Source organism: Dendropsophus ebraccatus, chromosome 8 (assembly GCF_027789765.1).
Source record: "Dendropsophus ebraccatus isolate aDenEbr1 chromosome 8, aDenEbr1.pat, whole genome shotgun sequence".
NCBI lineage: Eukaryota > Metazoa > Chordata > Amphibia > Anura > Hylidae > Dendropsophus > Dendropsophus ebraccatus.
In genome coordinates, this window is record NC_091461.1 from 98,989,202 (window position 1) to 99,011,223 (window position 22,022).

General features: G+C 47.1%; 1 protein-coding gene across 1 annotated transcript; it reads right to left on the reverse strand.

Moving 5' to 3' along the window:
• Positions 1-835: 835 nt before the first annotated feature.
• On the reverse strand, positions 836-13,912 carry POMGNT1 (protein O-linked mannose N-acetylglucosaminyltransferase 1 (beta 1,2-)). The gene is made up of 22 exons (XM_069981181.1): positions 13,722-13,912; positions 12,378-12,569; positions 11,490-11,592; positions 11,302-11,417; positions 11,153-11,218; positions 9,082-9,195; positions 8,743-8,860; positions 8,542-8,640; positions 8,087-8,214; positions 7,437-7,507; positions 7,069-7,144; positions 6,687-6,770; positions 6,509-6,550; positions 5,998-6,056; positions 3,670-3,742; positions 3,462-3,590; positions 3,249-3,374; positions 2,817-2,881; positions 2,475-2,519; positions 2,248-2,383; positions 1,515-1,624; positions 836-1,122 (listed from the first exon to the last, which is right to left on the reverse strand). Exons 2-22 carry the CDS (start codon positions 12,483-12,485, stop codon positions 1,035-1,037), a joined length of 1,956 nt encoding a protein of 651 aa, XP_069837282.1. The 5' UTR covers positions 12,486-12,569; positions 13,722-13,912; the 3' UTR covers positions 836-1,034.
• Between the last annotated feature and the right edge of the window lie 8,110 nt (positions 13,913-22,022).

Sequence of the window (22,022 nt, forward strand, 5' to 3'; positions counted from 1 at the left end):
ATTTATTAAGTCACACAAACATTAGCGTCTGTGGGGGAGTGGAGAAATCGGTTTCTCAACCAGTCACATAAACTCTTCATCACTTCTGGGACGTCCTAATATCATATCTCATGTCCCAGGGCAAACCATGTTTACCTTAGTGTATTAGGCTCTGACCACATGTGGCAGATTTGCTGCAGAAATGTCTGACTGTCCCAGTCACATTACTCCTGCAACAAAAGTGCCACAGGTAAATGAACCCAGAGTGTGTGCACACTGTGCACTTCACACCTTATAGCAGCTGCACAAATCCTTCAGTGTACAAGACAACAATGTGCTCAAGCTTGTTATATATGGATCCAGGTAACATCACAAGACATGCAAGCTGGAACTGGTGAGGGGAGGGAAGGATGGAAACCACTATGGAACAGGGATATCCTGTCACTAATCCAGACCATAAGAGCGCCGCTGGACCACGCTGCCACCTACATGTATCCTTCCAGGACAATGATCATGTCTTTCACAGAAAGGACAGCTCCATGCCACGGTCACTTGCAGACAGATAGGGAACCAGGGCGCCAGGAACCATCACACTCACCAATGCACAGACAGGCTAACTGTAATAAGGCACTGAAAAAGGTCATCCCCAATAGTAAGCAGGTGACAGCTGAAGTTGTCTGGACGGGACGCTGCCATCCTCTCCTCATCAGAAACAAGAACAGGGGACATTCAGGCTGTTTCTCAATAAATTATATCACACATCTTTCAAAAGAGCAAAAAAAAAAAAAAAAAAGTCTGATGAGGTTAGAATCCTCCTCTGGTTCAGTTTAAACCCATCATTGCTGATAAAAGTCAGTGGACGAGTACTCAGCGGTCATGCTCTTCCAGACAGCAAGGCTTCCAGTGGATAAACCCAGAAAACAGAACAAAGTAGTCGATGTACAAAATGCTACCACCAGAACTGCTCGCTCTGGCATTGCGTGCAAGAGTAACGGGACTCTCCTTAAGACTGGCACCAGCTCTAAGCAACAGGACAGCTTGTCAGAACCCAAGTGTCAGGACTGGTCTACTCCAGCAACAGCAGCATCTTCTTTGGGCGGAGGCTCTAAGTAAATCGGGGTTACAGACAGAGGCTTCTTAGTCCTAGAACAAAGGAGACAAGTCAATTTTCTTAGAAGGGACAACACTTTCTGTGCCCACCCTACAAAAACACCAGATCTCTGAGGCCCCCTTTTCCAGGATGCCACTGCTCAGGATCTCTCTCATACATATTTTTGGACATGGCTGATGATCTATCATCCTCCATCGGACAACCATAATCTGCAAACTATGAGCAGCCTAAATGCAGGACTCTGGTGCTGGAGCAGGGATAATGTGACCACCTCACTAAAACTGCATCCGCTGGTAGAGGATCACTGATAGCCGGGAGAGAGGGACGCTGAAGTCCCTGGAGGAGACATGCTGCAGACACTACCTACATTATTTTACATCTGTGATTTCTTTAAGCTCTGGTGAACTATAGAGAGAGGACTTACGAGTAAGGAGAAGAAGGGAATCCGATCACCAAGAAATGATTCTTCTTTCGGAAAAGACGCCAAAGTCCCTTATGGTTCCCTCTTACATCAAGGTCCCAAATGTGAAGGCACTAAGGGCAGATACAGAGAAAATATTTTATTGCACTCCACCATGGGCAATTTATCAGGTCTAAATGTACAATATGTGACCCCTAACAGATGATGCTAACAGAGGCTGAAGATCCCAGAGGCAATCAGTAGAGGAGGTGGCCGGGGAGTAATAGCCACAGGGGCACTCAGGAGAGGAGGCGGCCGGGGAGTAACAGCCCCAGGGGCACTCAGGAAAGGAGGTGTCCGGGGAGTAACAGCCCCGGGGGCAATAAGGACAGGAGGCAGCCGGGAGTAACAGCCCCAGGGGCACTGAGGAGAGGAGGCGGCCGGGGAGTAACAGCCTTAGGGGCACTAAGGAGAGGAGGCGGCCTGGTAGTAACAGCCACAGGGGCACTCAGGTGAGGAGGCGGCCAGGGAGTAACAGCCCCAGGGACATTAGGGAGAGGAGGCAGCTGGGAAGTAACAGCCTCCTGACATGCTTCAATCACATGATAGGTGTAATAAAAATGTAAAGCTTCATGTATACAATTACTTGCAGTAGGATAATAATGGAGGTTCTACATGTAATCTCCCTGTGTGACCTGAAACTAATAAAGGATTTATTTGCTCCTATGGTCTCATCATGCTGTAATGGGTCACATACCTTTGCCAGTTGAGACCAGGTGGTAAAATCCGCTTCCTGCTCCATGCGAATGTACATGACGTACGTCTTCCCTTCTGTATCAGGGATGAAGGAGTCCTCACAAGGATTCTTGGCATGATCCAGGACCTCTGCCTCACTAAAAAAAAAACAACAAAAAAACAAAGCTGTATAAGCGCTAAGCCTGACAGAGTGACCATCGACATAGTGAGGGCGCAGGGAAGTCATACCTGAGGATTCTATGCAATTCTATCTCATAGGCATCCTTCCTCAGGCTGCAAGAGAGAGAGATACAAGTAGCATTATATACAAGCCCTACACATCAATGGAAAGCATCCTGAAGCCAAACATACACCCACCAAGGAGGTGTAGGAGTCGGGGGGGGGGGGGGGGGGGGGCGGGCCTCCTAAAATGTTATATGCAGTCATATGGCTGACCATCGTCACTGCATGAAACAGATTACGAGTATTTGACAGGTAAAAGTAATCTATCAATGTAATGGCCTAAAATCACATAAATCTTCCCCCATCCCCAGCACATTACGATCACACACAGCAGAGTTCACATCCCACCTTTCCACATTTGAGAGCAGCACATTCGGGACAGTGTTGAACTTGTGTTTCTTAAAGTAAGCTTCCTATGAGAGAAAGATAAATGGTTATCACATGATAAATCCCTGACAAGACTACGAGGCTGACACCCGTTATCCAAACCACCCCAAGATGATGGGAACCACAATGCAAGGGGAACCATGAACAGTCGGTGGAGCAAGGATCTAGTATAATAGCCCAATGGTGTAGACCCTACAGAGCCTGGTATGTGACCCCCACAGACCAAGGGTTGTTCCTGTAGGGTGGTATTGGTTGGGGGTCAGTCAGTATAACAGGCTGAAGATATAAACTCTACAGCATGTAATGGAAAATGTTAGGATTAGGACTGTCCCACTATGGTATCATATCATCACATTGAACTCTACATCACACATAGTCATATGTCATACTCACATGGAAATATCCATTCATGTTAAGACCTACGATACCGAAGTGATAGGATCTGGACACATCTGGGATCAGACATTCACGTCCCTTCCTCTGTTCTGGCATCCGCATCCACATATCCCAGTCCCACAACTAGCCAACCCAGAGAGAAAAAAGACATCAAAGGTTACAATGTACAGATACCTCTTGCTAGTACTGCTGTGAGCTACTGCCACTTACTTTCTCTGGAGTCGGCCATTTTGGCTCCAGTTCATCTTTGTAAAGGCTTTTCCTGAGCACCCAGCCCAGACCGGGCATGGTCTCCACCCGATAAAGGAGTGATGGGTCCTCTGCAGTGTGTTCATACCCCTGAAAAACACAGCAGCAGTTACTACCTGTACAACACATCTGGCCATCACAGTCTATATAGAGAGCGGGAGCGGCGTACCTGGTCATTCCAGGCAGATATGCAGTACAGGCTCTCGTCTTCATCCAGGAGATGGATTGTCTGACTAAGGAAACTGAGAAGGAGACAACAGTAAACATCACTATCAAGGAACATTAAAGAATATTTGTCATTAACTTTCCCCATTCACCGGCATTTGTCTAGATAATGTAACATAACGCTTACACTATTTCTGTTGGTCTATGGTAGCCAAAATGTCGCATTTCATATTCAGTTTTCTGTTAGTTAAAACTTGAATTGACAATGTTGCCTCTTTTATGTCAGCACAACCGACATGTACGAAGTACGGTTATGCTGGGTTGATACTATGTGGATCTTGCTTAGTCAGTTGTTTATTTATGTTGTCAATTATAAGACCTGTAAAAACTCAATAACACTTTACTTAAAAAAAAAAAATAATAATAATAATACTAATAATAATAATAAATAAAATAATAATAATAAATAAAATAATAATAATAATAATAACTTTTGACTTGTCAAAAGTTATTGATGGCAATGGGTCTCACTGCTGAAATCTGCAGTGATCAGGAGATATGGCCAGGGAAAGAGTGCGGCGGCCATGCCATCCACTCCCCAGCTGCATCTCCTGATCAGCTAATTTAAACCATCTAGGTCTATGAGGCTACACTGTCAGAAATAGAAAACGGTTGAGGTGGTGGATATCACATTGGCTCATAGCCAATGAAAAATATGCCTATGAAAAAAGAAAGGCTTTAAAGAAATTTGAGCCCGATGGCTTGACATCTTTGTCACTTACTGGGAACAGGACCGCTCACTCATTGGCAACTTGAATGTCATTGTTATGGGGACGATGTTGGGAGAGGAGGCTGATTTGTTGGCTTGTTGGGTCAAACTGTTTATGCGCGTGTGCTAGAACGGAAGACACCAAGACTCTTCTTTGGATGAACAGTTTATTGAGATCTAATTTCCACATTTTCATTGGACTTTTCATGCAGAGTACGGGACATTGCCAAAGGTTTTTGTACTGTCGCTTACTTTTTTTTTTTGCAGGGATGGGACTTCTATGTGCTGTCCGTCCCTGTTGTTGTATTTTTATATTACTTGTGTAAAAATTTTTAATAAAAAAAAAAAGTGGATAGCACTGCTGCGGCGATCTTTCCCCAGCTATATCTCCAGATCGCAGCGAGGTCTTATCTGCGAGACCCATTGCAATGAAAAACGTTTGACAAGCCTGACAACATTTCCAAAGTTATTTTTAATGAGAGGTAATATTTAAAGACACTACAGGGCCTCACCAACCAGTCCACATGTGTACAGACAGCATGGGATATCATTACCTGCATGGCACCCCATGTGTACAGGCAATACATGATAACACCACCTGCAGCACAGGTACCACGTGTACAGAAAATACAAGAAGTTACTACACGCAGCACAGATAACAGACAGTACAGGGCATCATGAACCGCAGCACCGACACCACAGGATACATCACATGTGTATAGGCCATACAGGGCACCACACATGTACAGGCAGTACAGGATGTCGCTACTCGCAGCAGACACCCCAGGATGTCACTACTCGCAGCAGACACCCCACATGTACAGACAGTACAGGACGTCATTACTCGCAGCAGACACCCCACATGTACAGACAGTACAGGACGTCATTACTCGCAGCAGACACCCCACATGTACAGACAGTACAGGACGTCATTCCTCACAGCAGACACCCCACATGTGCAGACAGTACAGGACGCCATTACTCACAGCAGACACCCCAGGATGTCGCTACTTGCAGCAGACACCCCACATGTACAGACAGTACAGGACGTCACTACTCGCAGCAGACACCCCACATGTGCAGACAGTACAGGACGTCATTACTCGCAGCAGATACCTCACATGTACAGACAGTACAGGACGTCATTACTCGCAGCAGACACCCCACATGTACAGACAGTACAGGACGTCATTACTCGCAGCAGACACCCCACATGGACAGTACAGGGCGTCACTACTCGCAGCAGACACCCCACATGGACAGTACAGGGCGTCACTACTCGCAGCAGACACCCCACATGGACATTACAGGGCGTCACTACTCACAGCAGACACCCCACATGGACATTACAGGGCGTCACTACTCACAGCAGACACCCCACATGTACAGACAGTTAAGGACACCTCAAAGCTGACATACATTTCAGTGAGCGTGCTGGTGCCTCTTACTAAATCTGCTGAAATAAACGGCAGCAGGGTTTTACAAGTGATCAGTATGAGACATGTTGGTCTTCGTAAATTGCCCCCATGTGTGTACAGACAGCTCTTTAATCATTTACTTTACCTGAAGAAATCCACAGAAACATCCAAGTCTTCTTCAAGAACAATGGCAAACGTGGCATCCTGACAATGAAGAGAGATTATGCTTGTAATTCCTCTACATCATCCTGAAGTACTGACCCTAACAATAAGCCATGGTTGGCAGGCCCACACACTGACTGCTTGTGTTTCTCACATACATTCAGCTTATATGTAAAACACAAGAATGGCTACGCTTCAGCTACAACGCAGCAACTGTATATGCAGCCCGACCGCTTCATTCATTGTGCCTTCTGAACGCACTGCAAACTTCATGCATGGCACTATATCGGGTCATGTAAAAGGAGCCTTACTCACTACACAGAAGGACTGAACACTGTGCACATCTAGTATGAGCCATCAATGCTGAAGGTTGGGATTCAAACTACATCCCTGACAATTGGGCAGTCAAGATTTTGTGTTATTTCCCCATGAATAACAACCGCCAAGTACATGCAGAAGGGGCACAATGTATGGCGACTGTTACGATCACTCACCGGGTGAAGGTTGAAGGTGGCAGTCAGGCTGGCCTTGTAATGCTAAGAAAGAGTAGATACAATTTCACTACAGGATCAAAGTGCAGCGGGAACATCGCCAGCGTACACTGACAGGTACAGCTGACCACTCAGAGTTATTACACTCATGCTCTGAAGTCATAATCACTGTGGACATTACCTGCGCCACACGGGCATTCTTGATGCTTATAGGCGTGTGCTGGATGCCCTTTAGTCCAAACAGCTCTACCACATCCATTGGTTCCTGCAAACAGCACAACAAAAAAGGAACTCAAGAGGCAGATGATATGCAACAGTAACCGCTGTACATCGCACATATACCCCATCCCATACAGGGACATTACCTGGAGACTGTGAAAAGGATAACTCCTACCACCATAAAACTAATAGCGCCTGTTACCTCCTCAATGTAAACCTAATAGAGATGGTAACTCCTCCCACCAAGAATCTAATAGCGACTGTAACCCTCCAACTATAAAAGCAATGATTCAGATTGCACTGGTGCATATAACTAGTGACCAGAAGCAATAATGTTTCCTTACCTCATAGTATCCATCAATGAAGACGGTAATCATCTGGGGGTTGACTCCTTGTGCGGAGAGGAGAGACCGCAGCATCCTGCAAGACAGGCAGATCATGTTAAGATGCATAAGGGACCAGACAACTAGAAACCACTGTCAGCACCAAGGAGCAACAGTGCCCCCTCCTGTCAGCAGACAGGAACTGCAATACACACTGCAGTCAGCACAAGGCACTAGAGCACCCCCTTCTGTCAGAGAGGAATTATATCACATTAAGATAATAAGAAAATACAAAAAGGTGGACAAGATGATCTTTTTCTGCAGACAATCCTGTTTATAGTGCCCACTTCTGTCAGGAAACAGTACAGTTTATCTTCAGGAATGCTCACCTGTACAGGTAATTTGGTCTGTTCCCAGCAATCACCGCCACCGGCACATTGATCACTTTGTTATCTTTAAGCTGTAGAGAAAGTAAGGCCGAATAAAACTCCATTAAACTGTCCACTACATGGGGCTGTCTACAGTGCAGTGGGGTAAACTCTCTGCTTTGTGGGGCTGTCTACAGTGCAGTGGGTGAGGAGGGGGGTAAACCCTCTGCTATATGGGGCTGTCTACACTACAGTGGGTGGGGAGGGGGGTAAACCCTCTGATATGTGAGGCTGTCTACAGTGCAGTGGGTGGGGAGGGGGGTAAACCCTCTGATATGTGGGGCTGTCTACAGTGCAGGGGGTCTTCCTATAGAGAAGACTACAATGGACTATTCACATGTAACGAATTTATAGCATACACACCCTATGACCGCAGATCTGACCTTTGTAAACGGCTTCTGCAGCCAGGACTGGGATCCTTACAAACCTCATTCAGATATGTGAAACAGTCACATAAATATCTGCAACAATGATGACTCTTTGGGACAGTGGGTACAGAGCATTATCACATGCACCCTGGTGGCAGAGCAGAGCCCATCAAATTACCCAAGTTTTTGTCATTGGACATTACTACAGATGTGTGACCCTAAAAAGGATAGGACAATACTCACAGCCATGGGGTTAAACTCAATAGGAGTCGGGTCCTTGCAGCTGCACACACTGCCATATCCTTCTACTTTGCTGCAGAAGCGTCTCCGCCGGCGGTTGTGCTCGGTGTCTGGCCAGTGACATTCTGCATCTGGAGACAATAGAAGGTTTAACTAAGCGCAAGTCAGGAAAGCCCAAAATCAGGTCATATACCAAATGTAATAGAAATGACATAGTGGCAAAGGAGCTCACAGCCCAGAGCCCCATACTGATCCCCCTAATACAAAAAAGGGGGTCTCCTCATGAGCAGGGTCCAGAGTGGGTGTGCAGGGGAGGAGGTGGTGACTGGAAGCACCAGGAGTAGAAGTTATAGCTCCATAGCACAGATGTGTTCAGTATAATGCTGCAGCCTCCTACATGGGTGAGGAGGAGATGTTCTTTCTCTCTCACTACATGAACCAGCAGTCACAGGTCTCACCCTCAGGGGGAACAAGCTGGATATCAGTCTTCAGCAGAACTGGATCTCCCCACGTGAACAGAGCTCGAGACTTGGAGTGCTTCTCGCCATAGATCTGCCCTACAAGAGACCATCCACAGGTTTGTGTTACACAGTCCCTGCTGCAGCCCAGACACAGGCATGGCCTCAGTACTGGGGGAGGGGAGGGGAAAGTGGAATTACCTCCTTTCTTTACTACAAATGTCCACATATCCCTCCAACCAAGGCTCTGCGCTATCTGACTGCCCAGACTCTTCAGCAGGTTCTTGGCTGTGTCCTTTAGATGGAAAGAGCCTTCATCCTGTCAGGTGATATAGAAGGCTTAAACACACAAAGGGCTTTATCATCCTGAGGCTGCACTACTGAGATGTTCTGTCCACCACAACTGCAGCCATGATGGATACTGATGTGGATGATGGCGGTCAGTGGTGCAGTCTCAAGTCTCCAGCCAAGATGAAGAAATGACAAAGTGTCTAAGTAGAAGATGATAAAGTAAGAAGAACGGGAAACTCCAGGAATCACCTTGACTGTGAAGATGAGAACACGACCTCGGGCAACCATGTTAAGGAACAGTACCATGGCCTCATCCTCATGTGGGGAGTACGTGTCAAACACCCTCTTAGCCATGACGTGACCCTGCACACAGAACACAAAGCCTTCACATCAACAGGTTTGGTTAGTGAGGGGTGACGGCTGCAGCCTGACTAGATGTCCCTGCGATTACTCATAGAAAGCCGTCAAAAATATAAGAAAAGGGGTCAGATGTGTGACCAAAACTGCCATATGGAGCAGCAGTATATAGGAGAAGCACAGATCTCTTCAATCACTATGGCATCCTCAGCCTGTCAGTCTCTGAGGCCTTGCCTGGGTAAACTATGTACATAGGCTACCTTAAAATTTAGGGATATTTGGCTTGCGGGTGAAATTTATGGAAAATATAAAATGTTCCGGCTACAGTGATATCGTATGATGGGGCTTTTTAAATAGAAGCAGCAAAGGTGATTTCCTCATCTCAAACATTATTGAAACAAAAGCCAACACCAGTGGTGGGAATACCCCAACAACATGTCACTGTCTCTACAACTTGTCAAGTGACCTTGAGCATCAATTAGAGCAGTCATGTCAAACTCTGGTCCGCGGTGCCATTATTTTTGGCCCACCAGGAAATTCAGAGTTTGAATTACATCTGGCCCACCATGGCTACTATAAATGAGACTATGGAGGAGGGCTGGCTACTATATGAGACTACTGGGGAGGGTTGGCTACCATATGAGACTACAGGGGAGGGCTGGCTACTATATAATATACTATGGGGCTGGCTACTATATGAGACTATGGGGGAGGGCTGGCTACTATATAAGACTATGGGGGTGGCTTCTATATGAGACTACAGGGAAGGGATGGCTACTATATAATATACTATGGGGCTGGCTACTATATGAGACTATGGGGGAGGACTGGCTACTATATGAGACTATTAGGGAGGGCTGGCTACTATAGGAGACTATTTTGGAGGGCTGGCTACTATTTGGGCACTACTGGGAGGGCTGGCTACTATGTCGGGCAATTTTGGTTGGGTTGGCTACTACATGGGGCAATATTAAAGGGGGGGGGGGGGGGTTAATCATATCATATCATATCATGTCATTTATTATAGTGCACAGTGCTGAGAGACGCACACGGCTGACAGTGCCAGGACCGCCACATTAACACGACCTTGTCCAATTTTTTTATTTTGGCCCACTGTGTATTTGAGTTTGACACTGCTGAATTAGAGCTTGACAACAACATCTTAACATACTGTTTACTGTGCTTAAAGGGTAACTAAACAAAAAAACTGCCACTATTCTCCAGCTTCAGGCACATGCCAGAAACACTCCTGCAGCACAGTTGATTGCGTTGCATCAAGAGCGTGGCGGCAGGTTTTTAGATAGCACATCCTGCGGCCCGCTACAGATTATAGTCACCCTTTAAGGGCACTAAACAATTTACTGAGAAATTAACTTTTTCACTGGGGTATACCCACCACTGGTGTTGGCTTTTGCCTCAATGAATTTTGAGATGAGGATATCATCATATAGCTGGGGAGAGAGCGCCGCAGTAGCAGGATCCACTTGTCAGCTCTTGAATTTCGGTAATGTAGTCTCATAGACTTACATTGTTGGAATTAACAGATCAGGAGATATGGCCAGAGAATGCACGTCCACTCCCCATCCACCTAATGACACTTTCTGAAACCAGATGATATGAAAAAAAAAGATTTTCGCTGGAATACCCCTTTAAGTGCCCTATTTTGATGATATAATATCGCTGACTGACACATTTCCATAAATTTTACCAGCCAACCAAATGTCACAGTAGTAGTGTATATCACAAACACTGTAAAATAGAGGGGATACACCAGTAGGGCACGAGACTCGGGCATGACTCTTGGTGTATTCATGGACACAGCAGATGGCTCACTCATCACCAGCCAGAATATCTTGTCCAGCCAGTGATCAGAGCCAGTGCTCCCACCAGGGTAATGCAGGCCTGGTGATGGGGCAGGACCCCCGCCATATAGTATGCAGCACACTAGCAGAAGTCTTTATACCGTTGCCTGATTCAGGACGATGACGTGGATGCCTCTTCCTTGCTCTCTGGCCTCATCTTCCAGCACCTGTGAGATACAAGAGGTTAAACAGCATCCCCCCCGAGATGGCGCAGTCCTGACTCATCTCATCTCCAGAATGCCACACTCACTGTTGTCCCATCCACCGCAATGTAAACCTTTGAGCGACTGGAGTAAACTTCTACGTCCAGCACTTTCTTTCCACCAGCGACTCGATGAGGGAACTCCACGCTCTGCGCGTTGTCATCTGCATAACACAAATACATAGAGAAATATCCTGTGGTAGACAAGGGCAAACATGGCACAGAGCAGCACTCACCATAATCCTGCTCCACGTCCTCCTCATTCACTGCTCGCCGCGTGTCCAAGATCAGCTTGATGTTCACAATTACAGTTACGAGCAGGAAAAGAACGGCTGCCGTCTGCAGGAAGAAAGATTTATACTGAAGCATATGGCAAAGAGGAGGTGCTACAACATATTCATCAGTAATCCTGTGTCATACTCCAGAGCTGCAATCACTATTCAGCTGGTGGGGTCATTGTGTACATTACACTACTGATCCTGAGTTACATTCTATATTATACTCCAGAGCTGCACTCACTATTCTGCTGGTAGAGTCACTGTGTACATACATTACATTACCTATGTACTGATTTTGAGTTACATTCTATATTATACTCCAGAGCTGCACTCACTATTCTGCTGGTAGAGTCACTGTGTACATACATTACATTACTTATCCTGTACTGATCCTGAGTTACATTCTTTATTATACTCCAGAGCTGCACTCACTATTCTGCTGGTGGAGTCACTGCGTACATACATTACATTACTTATGTACTGATCTTGAGTTACATCCTGTATTATACTCCAGAGCTGCACTCACTATTCTGCTGGTGGAGTCACTGTTTACATACATGACATTACTTATCCTGTACTGATCCTAGTTAAATCCTATATGATACTCCAGAGCTGCACTCACTATTCTGCTTCACCCCCTGCATTATTGGAGCTCAGCTGTCAGGGTGTCCATTACTAAGCATATCCGGCAGCACTTTACAATTCTGGGGGTACATACATATACAGTATATATAGACAAAATCAGACATTACAGAGATTTACATGTAACCATCAAGTGTAACGTGAAGAGTGAGGACTGGTTCTTACAGTCTATTTCATGTACAGGCTTGCTGATTGTTTCCTCACCTGGCACATTTTCCGCACAGCCCTCTGGTTGCTCAGCTTGTATTTCCAGGCCAGGTACCAGCTGCGTTTCTTGTGGGGTATGGGGGGCTTCCCCTGGAGGCTCTCCATAGTGACCTGGGGGGCTGGATCAGTCTCTGTCCTCTAGTCATGGGCATCTGAGGGGCCCCGTAATCCCAGGAGGGAACATGAAGGCTGAGGAGATAAGGGGGACACTACAACAGGAGCATTCAGCACTGGGGAGGGGCCAGGGTGATGTGTGGCTCTGTGCTGCAGAGAGGGAGTGCAGAGCATCACCCCCACCCCCTACTGTGAAGAGCATCACCCCCATCCCCTACTGTGCAGAGCATCACCCCCACCCCCTACTGTGCAGAGCATCAGCCTCCTGTGCACAGCATCAACCCCACCCCCTACTGTGCAGAGCATCACCCCCACCCCCTACTGTGCAGAGCATCACCCCTACTGTGCAGAGCATCACCCCACCACCCACTGTGCAGAGCATCACCCCCCTGTGCAGAGCATCACCCTCACCCCCTACTGTGCAGAGCATCACCCCACTGTGCAGAGCATCACCCTCACCCCCTACTGTGCAGAGCATCACCCTCACCCCCTACTGTGCAGAGCATCACCCCCTGTGCAGAGCATCACCCTCACCCCCCCTGTGCAGAGCATCACCCTCACCCCCTACTGTGCAGAGCATCATCCCCACCCCCTACTGTGCAGAGCATCATCCCCACCCCCTACTGTGCAGAGCATCATCCCCACCCCCTACTGTGCAGAGCATCACCCTCACCCCCTACTGTGCAGAGCATCACCCCACCACCCACTGTGCAGAGCATCACCCTCACCCCCTACTGTGCAGAGCATCACCCTCACCCCCTACTGTGCAGAGCATCACCCCCCTGTGCAGAGCATCACCCCCACCCCCTACTGTGCAGAGCATCATCCCCACCACCCACTGTGCAGAGCATCACCCCCCTGTGCAGAGCATCACCCTCACCCCCTACTGTGCAGAGCATCACCCCACCACCCACTGTGCAGAGCATCACCTCACCACCCACTGTGCAGAGCATCACCCCCCTGTGCAGAGCATCACCCCCACCCCCTACTGTGCAGAGCATCACCCCCCTGTGCAGAGCATCACCCTCACCCCCTACTGTGCAGAGCATCACCCCACCACCCACTGTGCAGAGCATCAGCCCCCCGGGCTCCTCGGTTCTCTTTATAATAACGGGTGATGATCAGTGACCGCATATGGGGGAGATCCTGCCACCCACACCGGATTCAGCGCGCTAGAGATAACCCCGGTGTGTACAGAGCCTGATGTACAGGAGAAGCCGCTCTCACCTGGTGCGCTTCCCCGGCCGGCTCCCTCCCAGACGCCGGTACCGGCTTTTCCTCTCATTCTACACCAGAAAACAGAGGCTGCGGCCGCAGAGACGGGCACGTACACACGTGACACACGGACGTACCGAGACTGACCAATCAGAAGGGGCAGACGTCAGCCAATAGGAGGCGATCTAGCGTAGAGGTTTGTTCCTTCCAGGCCTCCCTACACTGGGCTCTAAGGACATTTTAACTCCGCCCTCCTCGTCTTGTCGCCTATAGCAACCAAGCTTATGGCGGCGCGCGGCCGCGTCTGGTAGGAGAGGTGGGCGTAACGCGTGAGATACCGGAGCTGTGACCGCTGGGGATTGAATCAGCTGCCGGTAACCGAGCCATTGTGGGGACATGTTGCGTGTATGGTCAGCGACTGAAAGACAACGCTGCCACCTATCATACAGGTACAGGTACACGCTTCAACCCACTGACCGACACCCCAGCTGTTATCAGCCATGTCAGGCTGGGGAGAGGTGACTGTAGGACAGTTATATACAATCTATTACTCTCTGTTATCAGCCATGTCAGGCTGGGGAGAGGTGACTGTAGGACAGTTATATACAATCTATTACTCTCTGTTATCAGCCATGTCAGGCTGGGAGAGGTGACTGTAGGACAGGTATATACAATATATTACTCTCTGTTATCAGCCATGTCAGGCTGGGGAGAGGTGACTGTAGGACAGTTATATACAATCTATTACTCTCTGTTATCATCCATGTCAGGCTGGGGGGAGGTGACTGTAGGACAGGTATATACAATCTATTACTCTCTGTTATCAGCCATGTCAGGCTGGGAGAGGTGACTGTAGGACAGGCATATACAATATATTGCTCTCTGTTATCAGCCATGTCAGGCTGGGAGAGGTGACTGTAGGACAGGTATATACAATCTATTGCTCTCTGTTATCAGCCATGTCAGGCTGGGGAGAGGTGACTGTAGGACAGTTATATACAATCTATTACTCTCTGTTATCAGCCATGTCAGGCTGGGAGAGGTGACTGTAGGACAGGTATATACAATATATTACTCTCTGTTATCAGCCATGTCAGGCTGGGGAGAGGTGACTGTAGGACAGGTATATACAATCTATTACTCTCTGTTATCAGCCATGTCAGGATTGGGAGGGGTGACTGTAAGACAGCTGACTACAATCTATTACTCTCTGTTATCATCCATGTCAGGCTGGGGGGAGGTGACTGTAGGACAGGTATATACAATCTATTACTCTCTGTTATCAGCCATGTCAGGCTGGGAGAAGTGACTGTAGGACAGGTATATATAATCTATTACTCTCTGTTATCAGCCATGTCAGGCTGGGAGAGGTGACTGTAGGACAGGTATATACAATATATTGCTCTCTGTTATCAGCCATGTCAGGATTGGGAGGGGTGACTGTAAGACAGCTGACTACAATCTATTACTCTCTGTTATCAGCCATGTCAGGCTGGGGGGAGGTGACTGTAGGACAGGTATATACAATCTATTGCTCTCTGTTATCAGCCATGTCAGGCTGGGGAGAGTTGACTGTAGGACAGGTATATACAATATATTGCTCTCTGTTATCAGCCATGTTAGGCTGGGAGAGGTGACTACAATCAGCTCTGTGCTGCTGCTGGCCAGTGCTCTGAGTTTGGGGTCTGCTCATTTCTGTCAGGGAGGAGTGGGCTTTGAGGTGCAGGAAGAAAGTAAGACCCCGGCCTCTTTCCCCAGCTAGGCCAGCAGAGCCTATTCGGAGGAGGTAAGGTGACCTGGTGGTGGGAGGATACTAGCCACAGATGAGAGGCTGTTCTAGATGTGGGGACTGGTATGAGTAGGCCTCAGGAGTCTGTAAGTGACTACAGTGGTGCCTTGGATTATGAGCATAATTCGTTCCGGGGCCGTGCTTGTAATCCAAATCCACTCTTAAACCAAAGCAAATTTTCCCTTAAGAAATTATAGAAATGCAGACAATTGGTTCCACACCCCAAAAATAATGATTTATTATTCTGAATAATATGTAAAACAGATGAAAAAAACATTCAGAAACAGCAGAATATGTGATATTATAAGTTACTGTACAGTAATGGAGAGGATGGGAGAAACAAGGGCGGACAGAGACTGCAGGAAGGAATGAGCAGGACAGATGTGGGTACATACATGCAGTGCTCTCTGTCCGAGGAGAGAGGGGTTACAGCTATGAAGAGATTACCTCCACAGTCCTGTCCCCTGATGTGAGCCCCAGCCTGAAGTGGATCTGCTATTATTTGGAAGGTGAGGGAGACCTCCTGGGTCAGAGTACAGTGCTGTAGACCCCGCTATGCAGACCATGCCCCTCCTCCACTCACACTCCCACAGGGAGCTCTTAAAGCGACTCCGTACCCACAATCTGGCCCCCCCCCCCCCCCCAAACCACTTGCACCTTTGGATAGCTGCTTTATATATATATATATATATATATATATATATATATATATATATATATATTTATTTTTTATTTTACAAGTTTATACAGACATCAACACTGAGAAAGGAGACAATCTCCCGACAAGGAGAGCAGTAAAGGTTATCTTAGAACAGCAAAACATCATCATATCACAAAATGTGGAGTTAGAAAAACTGCACACAAAGAAGATGCGAACAGAACAAGCCAGAAAATAACCAACCAAACAAAACCCCCTCCCCCCCTTCCCACCCCATGCTCACATGCTTCAGTAACAAAACCAGCTACACCCCTGCGGCACCACGTCTGACAATCTACCGCTGTCGTGTTGTCGTAGGTAGTTTAATTTACCCAGAGTACCTGCCACATCTTTTTTCATGTACAACAATGTATCTTTGAAAGGTAACACAATCTTTGCAATATGCTCTTGAGAGAGGAAAGTACAAATAAAGGTTGTCCACTTTTTGAAAAAACCTTGTGTAGACTTCTCCTTGTTGCATAAGACCTCTAACTGGTCATATTGCATGTAGCGAGTAACTAGTAGAATCACATCGCCAAGGGTAGGCATACGCGGGACCAACCAATTAGCAAGGAGACATCTCTTAGCCACTAGTAAGAATATATGGGTTAAGGAGGAAAGGTGGTCGTCAGTCCGTGGCACATGGAAAAGAAGGAACAGTGGATCTAGGGAAAGGTTAACCTTTAGTTTATTACGCAGAAGTTCTTTCAATTGGACCCAAAAGAGCCTCGTCAAGGGACACAAGACCAGGCCATGCACCAGGTCAGTCCTCAGCTCGTTACAGTTTGGACAAGTCTCGATGCGCTCAGGGTGAGCGAGTGTTCTGGGAAGAGTGAAGCCGTAAGTGGCTTTATGCATGATTTTGAAGTGTGTTTCTCTCCACAATTCACTTACTAGCGCCTTGCGAATTGCGGACCATGCATCTAAGATTGGTTTGGAGAGATCAGTTTTCTCAAAATAAGATTCCCAGTGTGCGAACACCCGTGGAGCTGAATTCAACAAGATCTGCCTCCTCACTGACCACGATAGGTATGAAAGAGAGTGAATGGGGCTCTCCACCCGCTGGAGGTCATCTAAAAATGACGGTTGATATAGAGGTGAAAGCCCCCTTAGCCTGGGCTTCAAGAAGGCCATGAGTTGAGTGTAAACCAAGAAGTGTCCTGGACCCAGGGAATATTTGGCTCTGAGTTCGTCAAAGGTGAGATACCTATGGTCCGTGTCATGCAATACATGCTCAACTAGCAAAATACCCTTCTCTTTCCATTTATGGTATAACCTACTTTTGATCTCTGGGTGAAGTTCGGGGTGTGGCCATAGGGGCATACATCTGCCAATACAATAGGGCAAACCAAGATCCTAGCTTTCCATGCTACCAGGGTATCTCTAAGAAGTACACTTTTCTTTACATGAGCAGGAAGAGCAGGAAATTTTGTGTAGAGAACCGCTAGAAGTGACCACGGTTCTGCCATTGCCTGTTCCAGGCGCACATTAGAATAGGGCCCTCCCCCCCTCATCCAGTCGACCCCATGTCGTAAGAGACATGCGAGATTGTAGTCGCGTATGTCGGGAAAATTTAAACCCCCCTGATCCCTGAACAATTGTAGTTTCCTCAAGGCTATGCAGGGACGCTTCCCCCCCCCCCCCCCCCCCATATAAATTGTGTAAAAGCTGACGTCAACCTACGAACGTCATCATGTCTCAACAGTATTGGGATAGTTTGCATCGGGTAAAGTAAGCGAGAGAAGGCTAACATCTTGATAAGATGGCATCTGGCCATTAAAGGTAAGGGAAGTTCTTTTCAACGGTCTAAAGAGGACAGTATCGACTGGATAAGAGGGGGAAAATTAAGCCCGTACAGCGTACCTGGACTAGTGCCCACCAGGATACCCAGATATCTCATGTTAGTTCTAGAGATAGAATCCTCCGTACCCAAAGATTGTTGCGTTAGTCTGAAGGAGGAAGCCCTCAGTTCTAATAATACACTTTTGGCAATGTTTATCCGAAATCTTGAGCGGATGCCAAAATCCAGCAAGCGCTCTAATACTCGCGGCAGGTCTCAAGTCGGGCTGGCCAAGAAGATCAATAGATCTGCAAATAACGCTGTATTGACAGGGATGCCCCCCACCCGAATCCCTTCGGCAGTATCCTGGCGAGCTAACACCCTCGAAAGAGGCTCTAAAGCTATATTAAATAGGGGTGAGAGGGGGCATCCCTGTCTGGTTCTTTTTGTCGGGGAAAAAGGTAATGAAAGGAACCCCGGTGTCCCCACCCTGGCCTGTGGAACAGTGTATAGAGAGTGTACGTAGTTCAAGAAGGACCCCAAGAACCCCATTGCGCCCATAACATCCCACACCCACTCCCACCGCACACTGTCAAACGCTTTTTCGGCATCTATAGACAGTATGACGGGGGAGGGGTGTAGGTCAGGCCTCAGATGCACCTCATCCAGTACAGCTATCACCTTCCTCAGGTTAGTCACGGCTGACCTCCCCCTGTACAAACCCCACCTGATTCGGAGAGATGAGTCTGGGTTAAACCACTGGTAATCTGTCCGCCATAATTTTGGAAAATATTTTGAGATCTATATTGATCAAGGAAATTGGTCTATAACCTCCAGGAGAGGTGAGGTCTTTCCCCTCTTTGGGGAGAACTTTGCAGAAACAGGTATGCCGTCTAGGTAGGAGCTGTACATTGATAGCAGCGTGGGGCCAATTTCTTCAGATAACAATTTCGGATAGCTGCTTTTAATCCAAGATCTGTCCTGGGGTCCGTTCGGCAGGGGATGCAGTTATTGTCAAAAAAACAACTTTTGAACGGCCAGGGCTTACGTTTGTGTATGCATTAGGCTGGCACAACCTCTCTTTCCTCCCCACCCTCCTCTGATTAACCCCCATCGCTTGCACACAGAACATCTTCATACTGCAGCCACACCCTGAGGAGTCTCTATCAAATGAAGATCAGTAGGATGAGCAGGGGGGAGACCCAGAGTCCCACCACCAGAGAGCAGGGGAGGACCTGACACGGTGCCCTGTCCCCATCACATCACCCTGTAACTACTACTTTTAACTGCTGCTGCTGCTACTACTTTCACTACTGCTACTCCCCTCATCTACTACTACACCGCTCATCCTTAAAACCTCTACTACTTCTCCCACTACTACTACACCCTTTATCATTAGCAAATAAAAAAAATCAAGATTTTAATTTTTTTGGCTTTATTGCCCTGCCCTACTTGAGGGGTATAGTGTCTTAAATGGGGTGTTGTTTGGGGTGCTTCCTATGTTTAATCCATTAGGTGCTCCTTCACGGCAGGACTGTGGTTGAGCCAAGTAACACCCTAGGGCCACATATGGGATATCTCTGAAAACTTAAGAATTGGGGCTATGAGTATTGAGTTGCACTTGCATAGGACTATGAAGCCACTGGGTGTAGCATAACACGTGGGGACTTCTCTACATGCTGTTGTCCCAGGTGCCAAACTTCCAGGTCGTATTTTCATGGATTGATGTTCATGCACTTTACTTGGATATTACAGGTATGGATGGGTGATATGGCCAAAAAAATCTCTATTTTCTTAATTTAAATCTTGATCATTGCTAATGATAATGTGTGTATTAGTAGTGGCATAGTGGATGAGGGGTGAGGTAGTAGATAAGGGGAATAGCAGTAGTGCGAGTAGTAATTGTAGTTACTTGGGAGGGGCAGGGCACTGTAGTAATGGCGCTGTGGGTCTCCTCAATGTCCGGCTGCTGTATATCTTGTGTGCGGGCGGCAGGGATCTCCTGTGCACTGTATCCAGAAGGGGGCGCTCTGACCTGCAGGAGGAGCAGCTTGTAGCTCCCGGGCCTGGTGAGACTCTGTTTAAGCTGGAGGCGGCTTTGAGCGACACTTTTGTTTTTTTGTTTTTTGTTTTTTTTTTATATAATGAAAATCAAATTTGTAATCTTGAAAGAAAAAAAAAATCAAGTTGATTTTAAAGTTAAGGGCGAATTAATGGAATTAATGCTCAGCCCGAATTACAGGTGTCCATGAATGCCTTACATATGCATATTTCTTGTATTTCTGTTTACCTGGGAATCTTTTAGAGGTGTATTGTGCCACACAAGTGTTGCCACATTTCCTCATTTAAAAAAATAAATAAATTTGTAGCCGGAATTAATAAAGTTTATTCATGCATACAGGTTTGCATTTATTATTTATAATTTATGTGGCATATCTAAAAAATGTTTTGTTTTTCACAAAATTTGAAAAAACAATTTAGTTTCAACCTTAATTTACCACTAACATAAAGACACATGTCAAATTTTTCTTGGTCCTTAAAGGGATACTCCGTTGAAAAATAATTGTTTGTAAATCACTTGGTTGTCAGAAAGTTATATAGATTTAGCTGCTCCATGTGAGGTCCCCCAGTCTCCAGCAGCCATTTCCTAATGATGCAACTTCGATGAGCTGGAGCATTGTCCTCCATGAAGATGATAGGCGGCTGTGCTGTTCATGCAGAGGCACAATGACTGGATTACTGATGACATTCTGGTAGTACGGGTCTGTCACTGTACTGTTCACAAAGGGCAGTTCTCTATTGACTGGACACACCTGCCCACACTGTAACACCTCCACCACTAGACACACCTGCCCTGTACACTGTAACACCACTACCACCACTAGACACACCTGCCCTGTACACTGTAACACCACTACCACCACTAGACACACCTGCCCTGTACACTGTAACACCACACTGATTCATTGTTATGGTGGTTATGCTTGTTTTATGTACTGTTTATATGGCTCACTGTTTTTAGCCATTTCAGGTTAGAGACAGGTGAATGCAACATATTTTGTAAATACAGTTTCTGACCAGTAGGTGGCTGTGATATAACACTATATTTGAACCTACTGTTACATATGGAGGTGCTGCGGGGCACCTCCCAGTGGCCCTGATGAAATTCGACCTGATCGGGAGTAGAATTGTTCTACCTGAGACCGAATATCCGGGGGGGTAAAAGAGGAGACAACTTTTCATGATGAGGGGCAGATTAGAGCTATGTACACACTGCAAGAAACCAATGAACTCCCGAGGGAAGAGGCAGTAGCTCAGGAGATGACTGAGGAGGTCCACGTATTACAGTCAAGGTCTGCAGTGATGTTGGGTGACAAAGCTGCAGTAGATGGAGGGGTTGCTATGCTAATGCTGGGGCATGAAGCTGTGGTAGATGGCAGAGTTGGCATGGTCTTTTGGTCATGAAGCTGTAGATGGCGGAGTTGGCATGGTCTTTTGGTGATGCTGGGTCATGAAGCTGTGGTAGATGGCGGAGTTGGCATGGTCTTTTGGTGATGCTGGGTCATGAAGCTGTGGTAGATGGCGGAGTTGGCATGGTCTTTTGGTGATGCTGGGTCATGAAGTTGTGGTAGATGGTGGAGTTGGCATGGTCTTTTGGTGATGCTGGCTCATGAAACTGTGGTAGATGGCAGAGTTGGCATGGTCTTTTGGTGATGCTGGGTCATGAAGCTGTAGATGGCGGAGTTGGCATGGTCTTTTGGTGATGCTGGCTCATGAAACTGTGGTAGATGGCAGAGTTGGCATGGTCTTTTGGTGATGCTGGGTCATGAAGCTGTAGATGGCGGAGTTGGCATGGTCTTTTGGAGATGCTGGGTCATGAAGCTGTGGTAGATCGCAGAGTTGGCATGGTCTTTTGGTGATGCTGGGTCATAAAGCTATGGTAGATCGCAGAGTTGGCATGGTCTTTTGGAGATGCTGGGTCATGAAGCTGTGGTAGATCGCAGAGTTGGCATGGTCTTTTGGTGATGCTGGGTCATGAAGCTGTGG